The sequence below is a fragment of the Tenrec ecaudatus genome, chromosome 16, assembly GCF_050624435.1.
Source record: "Tenrec ecaudatus isolate mTenEca1 chromosome 16, mTenEca1.hap1, whole genome shotgun sequence".
NCBI lineage: Eukaryota > Metazoa > Chordata > Mammalia > Afrosoricida > Tenrecidae > Tenrec > Tenrec ecaudatus.
This window is the reverse complement of record NC_134545.1, coordinates 23,207,402-23,221,359: the sequence shown is the minus strand read 5'-3', so window position 1 is coordinate 23,221,359 and position 13,958 is coordinate 23,207,402. Positions and strand designations below refer to the sequence as shown.

The 13,958-nt window shown below is 38.5% G+C and overlaps 1 protein-coding gene across 5 annotated transcripts in view; it reads right to left on the bottom strand.

Annotated features, from left to right (window-relative positions):
• The window catches only part of PRR14L (proline rich 14 like), a 101,765-nt gene that overhangs the window by 67,817 nt on the left and 19,990 nt on the right, over nucleotides 1-13,958 (bottom strand). For all 5 annotated transcript variants that reach the window (XM_075534652.1, XM_075534653.1, XM_075534654.1 and 2 more), the window contains one exon: nucleotides 3,995-4,064. In XM_075534652.1, the coding sequence (XP_075390767.1) occupies nucleotides 3,995-4,064 (70 nt within the window). The remainder of the gene's footprint in view (nucleotides 1-3,994; nucleotides 4,065-13,958) is intronic.

Below are 13,958 nucleotides of genomic sequence, written 5' to 3'. Positions count from 1 at the left end.
ACCAATGAAACATACAACTTTCTTCTAGTTCTTTAATGCTTCTCCCTACCACCACCACTATCATGAGCCCAATTCCACCTTACAAATCTGGCTAGACCAGAGTTAAGTACACGGGTACAGATAAGAGCTAGAAACACAGGGAATCCAGGACAGATAAACCCCTCAAGACCAATAATGAGAGTAGCAATACAAGGAGGGGAAGGGGAAGGTGGGGGGAGAAGTGGGATCATGGTATTTCTGCTGTAGACAGGTTCTCTTCTGGTCTATTAACTCAGAAGAGATTGGGTTTTAGCCTCCTTAAACTACTATGATTTTATTAACATAAAGAAAGGTCCTATTTCCAAACAGGGTCATATTTACAGGTATGTTGTTATTGTGGGTGCTGTGGAGTCAGCTCCAGCTGATCGGTGCTCCATATACAATAGACTGAAACACTGGCTAGTCACTCACCATCCTCCCAATATGATCTACATATAACCCCCTCCCAGGAGGATGGACAACAGAAAAAGTGGGTGAAGGGAGACATTGGTCAGTGTAAGACATGAAAAAACAATAATAGTTTATAAATTTATCAAGGTTTCATGAGGAGGAGGAGGGAAAAAATATGACCAGCTGATACCAAGGGCTCAAGTAGAAAGAAAATGTTTTGAAAATGATGAGGAGAACATATGTACAAATGTGCTTGACCCAATGGATGTATGTATGGAATTATGATAAGAGCTGCACGAGCCCCCAATAAAATGATCAAAAAAGAAAAAGAACTCCACTTTACCTAGACCAACAATCAATGCTCATAGAAGTAGCAGTCAAAAATTCAAACAATGTGTTGGATTGGGCAAATCAGCTGCAAATATCTCTTTAATATTTAATAAATATCTCTTTAATTTGTTGAATAACAGAAAGTCAATTTTTATCACCAAAGCCAAAATTTCAAACTATTGATCCTTCCTCTTTATTTTCAACTTTCACTTTCCAAATAGCGGTAATTATCAGTGAATCTTGATGGTAACAGAAGTTGGCATCATTTTAAAATTTCTTCAGCAGTAGCTTCAGTGGTTAGTGTATAAATTTGAATAGCTGTGTTAACTGATCTTCACTGTAGGCATAATAGATACTGTCCTATCACATACAGCATTGTTTTTGATGATAAACCCCAAATATACACAGTTAATGCCCCGGGTGAAATGACAATCATATCCATATGAAAAATGGTACACAACTGTTTATAAGCAACTGTATTTGTAATTAGTAAAATTGGAAACAATCCCAACTTCCATCAAATGGAACAAAGACATAAACTGGTATATCCTGACAATGAAATAGAATTCAGCAATAAAAAGGATGGAAATACTGATACAACATGGATGAATTGCAAATCCACTTTGCTAAGTAAAGGAATGTAGACTCAAAGGTTTCTTCTGTATTTATATGAAATTTAAATTCACATAATGAATTCCATTTATATGAAATTCTGGAAAAGATAAAATGATAAAGACAGAAAGAGACCAACAATTGCTAAACTTTATCCTAAATTTAGCAACTTAAAAATAAATAAAATAGAAGCTGAATATAAAAGGAGCCATTGCCAAAACTCTCAGCACTGTATAGACACAAAAAAGGGAAAATTTTACTCTATATAAATTTTTCATGAGTGTGGGGGGAAAAAAAACTCTCTCAAATGTCTAAATCTCCCCCAAATGCTTAGGCTTCTTCTGTGTAACCTGCTAGAATATGAACTAAGTTGATTTTTCATCTTTTCATGCCATTTTCTTTTTAAATTTTTAATATATAATTCACCTATCTTGTAATTCAATGGCTTAAATATATTAAAAAGAGCTATGAAACCACCATCACAATCAATTTTAGAATACTTTCTAAATCCTTGTGCTCATTATTATTAGCTCCCTGTTTTCCTCTTAACCTCCTGGGGTTATCCCTAAAAGACTATTAATCCAGTTACTGTCTTATAGATTAACCTAGCCTGGATTTTGCATACAGGAAAACAAAGAAAAAGAAATCCCAAACAAGTATAACAAAATAGAAGAAAAAAAAATGAGGAGCTGATCCCAAGGGCTCAAGTGGAGAGCAAATGTTTTGAGAATGATGATGGCAACAAATGTACAAATGTGCTTGACACAATGGATATATAGATATATAGATATATATATATATATATATATACACACATACATATATATGGATTGTGATGAGCTGTACAAGCCACTAATAAAGTGAGTAAAAAAATGAGTTTTAAAAAATAAAACACAGAAGAGAGAAAAAAAAAACACAGAATTATCAAATCCCTGAGAGAAGTAGAGAGTGCTGTGGGTGATGCAGGAGGAGCTGTCTGACCTCCACTTCAAAGAAATCAGCTTTGGGGTGATGTTTACCTGGGTTCCTCTCTCCTTCCCAACACTAAGAGAAGATTTGACAGTGACGCGGCACCATTTTTAGTATAATGTATTAGAGTTCTGCTAAAAAGAACTTGGTGAGGTGAGGGGAGGACGTCTACACAGCACCCTTATTAGAATCCCCAAGTACTGGGTGAGACTTAGATATAAAACTACATCTCTGATCTTCAGAGCAAGGTCCTTTAATCTGTATTCGATGGTCAAGCCTCTGAGGCAAAGAACAACTCCAGCCCCAGAAAGCAGTGTGGCAAACTGGGGCAAGCATCTTTTCTCATAAGCACGATTTGTGCTATATTTTCTATTTAGGCTGCCATGAGGCCAAGATGCAAATATGATATTCCATCAAAGTATAAAAATACTCACATAATTTAACATATTTGTTCCATCTCCCCACTCTTTAGAAACTGATTATTCTATATTATTGATGCTAATTCTATAACAGACACAGTCCTCTCTGAAAATATCTAAAATTACTCTTAGGAAGAGAATAATGATAAAATCCTGTCTAGACAGCTAGACTATAGGAGAGAGCGGGGCGCCCTGGCTCAGCCACTCTCATTCTTTTTAGGCCTCAGTTTCTTCAACAATCAATCAAACTGAAGATAGTTTCGCAGATGCCAATAACCAACTGTTATTCAAGGGAGCAAAATAAGGTAACAAGAGTGAACTACGCTGAAAATGCTTAAGGTGACCTGAGTAAAATGTTTTCTTTCATCACTGTCTTAAAATACAACAAGACTAGGATGTAATTTTCAGCCACCTCATAGGCATGTGAACACCAGACAATGAATAAGAAAGATCACAGAACTGATGCATTTGAAATACGATGTTAGCAAAGAATACTGAAAGAACCGTGAACTACCAGAAGAAAAAACAAATCTTAAGGGAAAGACAGAGAATACTCTTTCAAAACTTTAGCTCGTGTATCTGGAGTGACCAGTTTCTGGAGAAGGACCAGGCGGTGTTTGTCCTAATGCACAGGGGATTGCCGTGAGGTTTAACGAACTCACTGACATCTAACCACTACCTCAAAAACCAAGAATGCAATTGTGTCCATGGTGGGGTTAAACTATATGGGGTGCGTTCTGCATATTAACTCTTTCAAACCAGCAGTTTCATTTTATATAAGATCAAAGGTCTTACATCCACAGTGAATGTCTAACACTCTGTCATAAAACAAATAAACAAACAAAAACTACCCTTGAGTCAATTCCAACTTACAGCAGACCTCTTGGTGAGATTAGAACTTCCCCTGTAGGTTTCTGAGACTGTAAGTTTTTACAAGAGCAGAAAGCCTCATTTTTCTTCTTTGGAGCAGCTGGTGGTTTCAAACTACTGACCTTGTGTTTAGCAGCTTAATTCATAACCCACTACTTCATGGGGGCTCTTTACACTGTCAACAGAAGCTCATTAAAGAAAAAGTAACTGGAGATAAAGTACTATAAAAAATAAGGTCGTGTTCTATCATTATATAAGCATATCCATGGACAATAGCAATATTTATTAAGGCTACCTTGTAAAAATAAGAACCAAAATAGTGTGTAATAAGTGGGAAAAGGAAAATATTTGAAAGATATAAATACCTTTGCTCCTTAGAAAGTCTTCAGGGATGTCCGTGCATACACCTTTTCTTGACTGCACCAAGAGTTCTTCCTACAGTAAGAAAACCCAAGAGTCAGCAGGATTCACAGGAACTTGAACTCCTGTTCCTTAGTCTCGGAGATTCTCTGTTGACTTCAGGGTCTCTCGTTGACTCCAGGGACTTACTAGCAATCACACATATTAAGGACTGAAAAATAGCTCACATCTAAGTCAGTATAACCAATAAAAATATCTATTTCTCTAGAATTTGAACTTGAGAAGGCAAGTTGTACAAGTTCTGGACAATAGAGGTTTTAAATATCAACCAACAGACGCACACAAGACCATATAACCACTTTCTGGATCATGAAACAATCGCTGCAGTGTCATTTTAACTTATCTGACAGGGAAAAAACACACCACGAAATTGGTGTAACTCGTCCCTGCTAGAGAGAAAGAGGACGCTTTCTACTTCTGTAAAGAGTGAGCTTCAGAAACGCACAGGGGGTAGTTCCACCTTGTCCTAAAGGATAACTATGAGTCAGAATCCCATTTGGAATAACAAACTGTTCTAGAAAAATGAATTTATCACATAATCATTTTTTTTTCTTCAACCTTCTTAAAAGGACTGCTTCTGCTCCCCAACCTACTTCTACTCTTTTTATCAGTCTGGGGAGAAGAAACCGTCACCAATCACAACCAGTTTCCTCCTCCAGAGGAAAGTCAAAAATGGGAAAAAACAGTGACAGAATGGACGTGTTGTGTAACAAATGCTTGGGGATCCATAAGGTAAACGTTCTACCAGGTTTACAAGCTGGGAGCGTCTGACAGACGCAAGACAGCTGCTTTCCTTTCTCAACTTTTCTTCTGAGCCACCACCTTTCCTATGCCCCTGTTCAAAATCAACAACACTGATTTCAATTGGTAAGAAGTACAAGGTTCTATCATAGCACAAACTTACGTACAGAAATCATCCCTTGGCCCGTAATTTTTATATGCCTTTTCTTTACTTTTATATGCTTGTTTTAAAACAAAGAAAAGTCCGTAATGAAAACAGAATGTAGGAAGGGGTTGAGGACAGAAGATAGAAGCAATGATGAGTACAGATATACACACTCAACAAAGACCACCAATGGAACTGAGAGAGGAAGACTAGAATGAAAAGTTACATACAGAGGAGCTATTCTTTCACTTTTTATTCAAACATTGACATAGGATACTTTCCCAGAGCATGAACTTAAACAATGTTCTAGCAACTTAATGGTAACACTATCAGGTTTCGCAATAAAGTACAAAATGTAGCCTAATGCCAGAGTGATCTCATTCGTAAATGAGAAGAGAAAGCTCTTTCTTACCATAAAAGAAATAATGGAATGAGATCTAACCGATTGGAAACCTCTAAGTATCAAGCAAGAATGAATGTTACAACTAATGCCTACAGTCTGAATGAAAAACAAATACTGCAGGGGGAAGCAGCAGGGGTGCAGTTAACAAACCCAGGGACAAGGGAACAACAAGTGATCTAGAATCAAATGGAGGGTGTAGGAGGCCTGTTAGGGCATGTTCAGGGCAATGTAACTTAAAGGAGTTACTGAAACCCAAATGAAGGCTGAACACAATAGTGGGGCAAGAGGAAAATAAAAGGAAATAGAGGAAAGAACTAGGAGGCAAAGGGCATTTACAGAGGTCTAAATAAAGGCATGTACAGATATAAATATTTATATATGACAATTGGGAAATAGATCTATGTACATATATTTATAGGTTTAGTATTAAGGTAGCAGAAGGACATTGGGCCTCCACTCAAGTACTCCCTCAACGCAAGAACACTTTGTTCTATTAAACTGGCATTCCATGATGCTCACCTTCCCAACACGATTGCTGAAGACAAATAGGTGCATAAGCAAATGTGGTGAAGAAAGCGGATAGTGCCCAGCTATCAAATGATACAGCATCTGGGGTCTTAAAGACTTAACGATAAACAGACGGCCATCTAGCTGAGAAGCAACAAAGCCCATATAGAAGAAGTACACCAGCCTATGTGATCACGAAGTGTGGAAGGGATCAAAGACTAAGAACAAAAACAATCTTATCATAGTGAATGAGGGGGAGTGTAGAGTGGAGACCCAAAACCCATCTGTAGGCAACTGGACATCCCCTTACAGAAGGATTGTGGGGAGGAGACGAGCCAGTCAGGGTGCAGTGTAGCAACAACAAAACATACAACTTTCCTCTAGTTCTTTAATGTTTCATCCCCCGCTACTATCATGAACCCAACACTACCTTACAAATCCAGCTAGACCAGAGCAAGTACACAAGTACAGATAAAAGCTGGAGACACAGGGAATCCAGACCAAAATTGAGAGTAGCTACACTAGGAGGGTAAGGAGAAAACATGGGGAGAAAGGGGGAACCTATCACAATGATCTACCTATAACCACCTATCAAGGGGATGGACAACAGAAAAGTGGGTGAAGGGAGACATCGGTTAGTGTAAGACATGAAAAAAAAAATTTATAAATTATCAAAGGTTCATGAGGGAGGGAGAGGAAAAATGAGAAACTGATACCGAGGGCTCAAGTAGAAAGCAAATGTTTTGGATCGACCTAGAACCCTATCCCAAGGGGACAAATAATGGAAATATGTGTGAGGGGCCACGGAGGACGATATAAGATATAGGAAAACTAATCTAAAATTTATCAAGTGTTCGTAAGGGAGGGTGGCTGGGGGAGGGAGGAAGGAAGGAGGAGGAAAAAATGAGGAGCTGGTATAAAGGGCTCAAGTGGGAAGAGAATGCTTTGAAAATGATGGTGGCAAATGTGCTTGACACATTGGAGGAATGTATGGATTGCGATGATGTAAACGCCCCTAATAAAAGTATTAAAAGTAAAAAAAGAAAAAATGTTTTGAAATGAAGATGGCAACAAAAGTACAAGTGTGCTTGACACAATGGATGGATGGATGGATTGTGATGAGTTGTATGAGCCCCAATAAAATGATTCAAATAAAAAGAAAAACAAACACTGACATGGTTTCCAAGTATTTCCCTACAAGACACTCATTAATCACAAAATGGAAAAAAGACACTTAGCAACACGCAAAACTTGGCAGATTCTTCCTTAACTTGTGAGCTCACTTCACCTTCCCTGGAATGAGGCACTCTGACACCCCGAGCCTCCTAACAGAATGCATCCAAAGTAGCGGCATCACTTCTTTGCTACGCCTGCCCCCAAAGTGCATACTCGGAATTTAATCAAGAAAAAACACTAGGCAAAGCCAAACTGATAGATGTTCTATAAAATATGCTCTAATACATCTTCAATGCTTCAAGTCGTGAACTGAAATATTAACTTATGGAATAAAGAAGACAACTGAATGCCACAAGTGATCCTGATTTTATTACGGAACAATTTTTTTTCTTTTGCTATAAAGAATATCAGTGATTTATATATTATGATCATGTAACATGTTGGTTAGGAAATATACATCCAATTATTAAGGCATGCAAATATCTACTGTATAGTAATCTTTAGGTTTGTGCTATGTCAGAATCTTTCACTTAGCAATGAAATAATTGTTTTTTTTAAACCTTAAGGCACAGAAAAAGAGGCAACTCTGTCTGACTATATTCTCAAGTTGTTCAGAAACAAAACAAAATCAGAAGCAAATATAGTAAAATGTTACCATGTAAGAAATCTGCATGATGGATGAGACTTCTTTGCACTATTTTTGCAACTTTTCCTAATGATTTATTTTGAAAAATTTCAAACTTCTATTTATTTCGAAATAAATAGTAAAGAAATCAACTGTGTTGGTAGCTACATAGGATCCTTTCTCCAAAACACTAAAACTTTTCACTTTTCCGGTTCTCAAATTAAACATTTGATATGTGAGATTAGGTGTTGTTTAGAATATGGAAAAGGCAGGGCACTGCATCAAAAGATTGTAAGGTTAGGAGTCCGTTAAAACTGAATTCTAACCCCAAACTCTCCTGTTGGCTACAGAGAACTGAAAGCAATCTTACAGGTGATTGTAAGCACACACAGGGGCCACATAAAACACCTAGCAAGATACCCTGTGAGAAGTGACGCTCCGTGAGTAGAAGCTTTTGTCACTCATAAGACTTTAGCCACTTAGAGCTTTCTGTAAAGATGAAAAAGCCAGTAGGATCATCATCAACACGGATTCATCTGCCATCTGGTGTGCCTAACCTAAGTTTTCCTGGAGCTAGGTGAGATGGAGCTCAAATATGCAATATTCAGGCTCTGAAAGTTTCTGCAACTAACCTTGACTGATCATACCTTTTTATTCCTGCTATTTTTTAAATCAATTACACGTTCTTGGATTTCTAGAAGAATCATAAAACACTTTTCTTTATCTAAATTTTGTTAAATCTAGTATCTGATGATTTTTGTACTAAAACTTACTGGAAAATGTATCTTGAGCACATCAAATCTGTAAATAAAAATACACAAGGATCCCTTTTTCCTCATTAAATGAGATGACTACTAAAGTTCATTGCCTTCGAAAAACTATCAGACCTAAGAAACGTCATAGAACAACGTAATTTGCTTGGCAAAGTGACAACACATTATTTTATACATCCTCGGGTTTTTATCCATTTTACTAGAATTAAAATCAACTTCGGATATTTCTCCAAAGCTTTTTAGAAGGATTTTTAAAACCATTCTTATTGTTCACCTGTGGTCTACTACTTTTTAGAAGTTGGGTGTGTGACTTGGAAAAGATGCATTTCTCTGACACATTTCTACCAGACTGGGTTAACAACGAGGGGGGGAAATCATAAAGATTTTCAGGAGGAAAACGAGTGTGCTTGGAGCTCTTTAGCTGTTAGAAACAGGATAAGCTACAAGATCCTCTGGCCCTGATGCACTTTAACCTGAGCTTCCTGAGCTGCAGGCCCGTCAGGGAGGGAAGCAGTAGCCACAGTACAGAAGGCACTGTGATACCCAGAACTATCCAATTCAAGTGGCAAGATATGTAGCAACTTGGTCACTTCCTACTTTCTGGCATTTTGGGCAATAACCATGATTGCATTCATAGCTAAGAACACTGGAAACTTTCATGTCTACATGAGTTTGTTTCTCACATTTGCCTATCTATAAAGGAACAACTATAAAACAGTAACTTTAAATTTACTTTGTCTAATTTAAAAAAGAATTTTCCGATTTTTTTACCCCCAAGAGCGCATCCAATTTTAGGGGAATGGTACCTTTCAGTAAGACACTCATGTGTTAGATGGGTAAGGTTATTCCCATTCCTGCACCACCCCCACCAAAAAAAAAAAAAAGCTAAGAAACTTGCTGAAATAATTATGATAAAGTTGTCACTTAATTCTCAGCAATGTGCTGCCCAGTGCTGTGGGTACTTGTCTATCACACATTTAATCTGCATTGAGAATGACCTACTAACAATTAATGTGGGTACAAGAATGCCATGGTTGACTCAGAGAACAACTTATAGCCACCAGTGTTATTTCTGAAAGCTTGTAATACAGCTTTTTTTTTAACCTTTAAATTACTGAAAATAGAATAAACACTCTCTGTAAAGATGACATGAGGGTAGCACATGACCTCTTCTGGTTTCACAAGGAATAAGGAAAATCAAATTCAGCCAAAGGTCAATTCCTATGAAGCTGAGAGCAGCTACGTGTACAGCCTCCAAATCTTCCTTACCAAGCCTACATGGTTAAAAAACACCTCCACATTGACTTAAATTGTCTCCCTCTAGCAAAAAGAGTTCTATTAGCACTTACAGTTTAAAGATTTTTTTAACACTTGACTTAGAAACAATGACTTGCAAAAACAGAAGCAAAAATCTTACCCAGAATACAATTATTAATACATCAATTAATAAGTTAACATTATCACCTAGTGAGGTGGCATGTAATCAGTTCTAACCCATAGAAACCAGATATAACAGAATAAAATACTACTTAGTCCTGCGCCATCCTCACAATTACTACTATATTTAATGTATTTTTAAAATTCATTTTATTGGGGGCTCATATAACTCTTATCACAATGCATACATCCATCCATTGTGTCAAGCACATTTGTACAATTTGTCCTCATCATTCTCAAAACATGTGCTTTCTACCTGAGCCCTTGGTATCAGCTCATTTGCCCCCCTCCGTCCTTGCCCCCCACCCCAAGAACCCTTGCTAATTTCTAAATTATTATTTTGTCATGTCTTACTACACTGTCTAATGTCTCCCTTCATCCACTTTTCTGTTGTCTGTCTCCCTGCAAGGGGGTTATATGTAGATCCTTGTGATCGGTTCCCCCTTTCTACCCCACCTTCCCTCCACCCTCCCAGTATTGTCATTCTCACCACTGGTCCCGAAGGGTTCACCTGTCCTGGATTTCCTGTGTTTCCAGTTTCTGTCTGTACCAGTGTACATCCTCTGGTATAGCTGGATTTTTAAGGTAAAATTGGGATCATGATAGTGGGGGGGAGGGGTGAGAAAGCATTTAAGAACTAGAGGAAAGTTGTATGTTTCATCGTTGCTACACTGCCCCCTAACTGGCTCATCTCCTCCCCGCGAATCTACTGTAAGGAGATGTCCAGTTGCCAACAGATGGGCTTTGGGTCCCTGCTGCGCACTACTTCTCATTCACAGTGGTATTATTTTTTGCTCTTTGATGCCTGATACCTGATTCCATCGATACTTTGTGATCACACAGGCTGGTGTGCTTCTTCCATGTGGGCTTTGTTGCTTCTCAGCTAGATGGCCACTTGTTTACCTTCAAGTCTTTAAGACTCTAGACGCTGTATCTTTTGATAGCCAGGTACCATCAGCTTTCTTCACATTTGCTTATGCACCTGCTTTGTCTTCAGTGATTGTGTTGGGAAGGTGAGCATCCCAGAATGCCAGGTTAATAGAACAAAGTGTTCTTGCATTGACGGAGTACTTGAGTAGAGGCCCAATATCCATCTGCTACCTTAATATTAAACCTACAGATATATACACATAGATCTATTTCCCTATCACCATATTATTACTATATTTATGTCCACTATTGAAGCCAGTAGGCCAGCTCATCTTACTGAAAGTCTCCCTCTTTTTCCGTGCTAACCCTCTACTTTACCCAGCATGATGTCCTTCTCCTGGGACCGGTTCCTTCTGATAACATTTCCAAAGAATGTGGATTAAATTATCAACTTTCTCACTTCTAAGGAACATTCTGGCTGTCTTTCATCTAACGCAGATTTCTGTCAATGGTATTTTTTCACTAATCTTTGTCAACACTTTTCAATCATCCTCATTCGCTGTGCAGCGTTTACATGTGTATGAGGTGACTAATGTCAGGGCTTGGGTCAGGCATATCTTAGTTCTCAATGTGACTGTTATCTTTACTCGGACACTTGTAAAGAAGGCTTTGACCAAATCCAATTGTTTGGTTTCTTGAACGTTTATTCAATGGGTGCCAATTATATATCTATATAAACTGAAATTTTCACAACTTCAATTTTTTATCATGATGTTATTTATTGGTGTCGTTGTGAACAAAGTTTCTGTTTTCTTTCTGTGAAGGTGTAATCCATACTGAGGGCTGTAGTGCTGGATATTCAATAGCAAATGTTTCCAGTCAAATTAACTTTCAACAAGTAAGGTTGTCTTATCTATCACAAATTGTTAATGAGTCTTGATGAATCCTACTTTATTCTTTATATAGTCAAACTTCTCAGATTATTTGTCTCGCATTCAGCATGGATGCTGATTCATAGGGACCCTACGTGACAAGGCACAACTGTCCTTATGGAATTTCTGAGACTGCAACTCTTTACAGGTGTGGAAAAAGACCTGTCTTTCTTCCAAAGAGTCACTAAGGCACAGGTAAGCATCATTCTGGTATTCTCTGCTTTCTGACTGAAAGATCCTTCTGACATCACTAACATCCCTTGTTCTGGATGCTCCCTGATGACCTTCAGCAAAATGAACAAGTAAATTTTGCTGAATGATGATTACCTGTGCCAATTCCAGAAGACTGGGAGAGATCCATATTTCAAAATTCTGTCAAATCAACTTTCTTTGGAATGGGCACAAATATGGATCTCTCCCAGTCTGCTGAAACAGCTAAGGGAGTTTCCAGTAGCATATTGGTTTGTGGAACACCTCAATTGGTTTTGCCAATTCCAGAAGACTTATTTTCTGCCAATGTCTTATGTGTAGCTTAGATTCTTCCTTCAATAACATCAGTTCTTGATTATATGCTACTTCCTGAAATGGTTAAATGCTGACCAATTACTTTACCACAATGACTGTGTGCTTCTTCCACTGATTTTGATGCTTTCTGCATAGTTCGATGTGCTACTCAAAGAATCCTGTAATACTGTACCTTGAGGCTTGCATTTGTTTTTCTTTCCAGTGCTTTCAGTTTGAAAAATGCTGAGCATGTTCTGCTTTTCGGGCTTCCTCACTTCAAGGCATGGCATTTTCAATTGTCTCATGTGCATGTGAAAGTTGGGCATTGAATAAAGAAGATGAAAGAGTCTATGCATTTGACTGTGGTGAATTTGACAGTGAAAATTGCAATTACCATGGGACGCTATAAGGACAAACAGATCTGTCTTGCAAGAAGTATGGCCAGAGTGTCTCGACAAGGCAAGGATGGTGAAACTTTGTCTGACATACTTAGGAAGTACTGTCAAGAGACACCAGTCCCTGGGGAAGGACATCATGTTTGGTAAAAGAGAGGCACTGGAAAACAGGAAGTCCCTCAAGAAGATGGGCTGACACTGTGCCTGCAACAAGGAGCTCACGCTTAGAAGCAGTTCTGAGGATGAAACAGGACCGGGCTCTATTTTGCATAAGGTCGCTGTGGTCGGAATCCACTCAATGGCACCAACAACTCCAAGTCTTTGCATGTTTCATAATAATATTTTACTTTTTTTCCCCTCAAGCTGCCCTCTTCTGTGTAGTTTCTACTTCATTATTTCTCCAGTTCACGTTAACTACTCTGTGGTCAAGAACAACTTCCAAAATCTCTGAGAGACGGTTTTTCTTTCCTGTCACCTTAATGACCTTTGCTTTCCTCTAGATGTCTGCCCACCACGTTTCCAGTCTCCAGTGATTAGGGTTCAATGTGTCACAGCTATTCTTGCGACGTCTCTAAGTACAGGTGAGATAGACTCCAGGAGTACTGTGGCGGTCATGGACTTGCTTTCACGTTCAGTGCCACTCACAGGACATTTTGCTGTATATAGACGTGGGTGTTACTATAATGCTGGAAACTATGATACTGACATCTCACATGGCAGCACGGTCACCCATGGTTGACAAGTTTCAGCAGTGCTTCCAGAGTAAGACAGGCTCAGAAGAACCAAGAGGATTTACTTCAGTGAAATTGCAGTGATACTGGGATGAACAATACATCTGTCACGTTGGAAGGCACTCAAAATAAGACTTGGGAAGAGCTGACTCGTCAAAACAGAGTCCGCCTTAACGGTATAGATGGAGTAAAGCCTTGGGATCTTCATTAGCTAACGTACAGTTCAAACCCAAAAGAAACAGCTGCAAACAGAAAGACATGAAATGTACAAAGTATGACTCCAGGAAAATCAGAAGTTGTCAAAAGTGAAATGAGACTTGAAGATCGATGTCCTAGACATCAGTGAAAGAAAATAGACTGGCTTGGGTCACTTAGAATTAGACAATCATATGACCTATGAATAATAAATTAAAGAGGAAGGATGTTGGATTAACTGTCAGAAAGAATGGGTCAAGATCTATCCTGAAGCAACAGGTTATTATCTACACAAGGAAAACCAATTGCAACTGTGACGGAAGACGTTTCTGTCGAGTCAGTTAGGGTCATCACTGGCTTTCTGGCACAGCAGCATTAAGAACTGAGACGCCTGGAACAATGTGTGGTGACAGGGAATAAGAAAATTCCCCCCAAAAGGAAGGAATAAAACGGATTATAGGAGCATGTCAGAAGA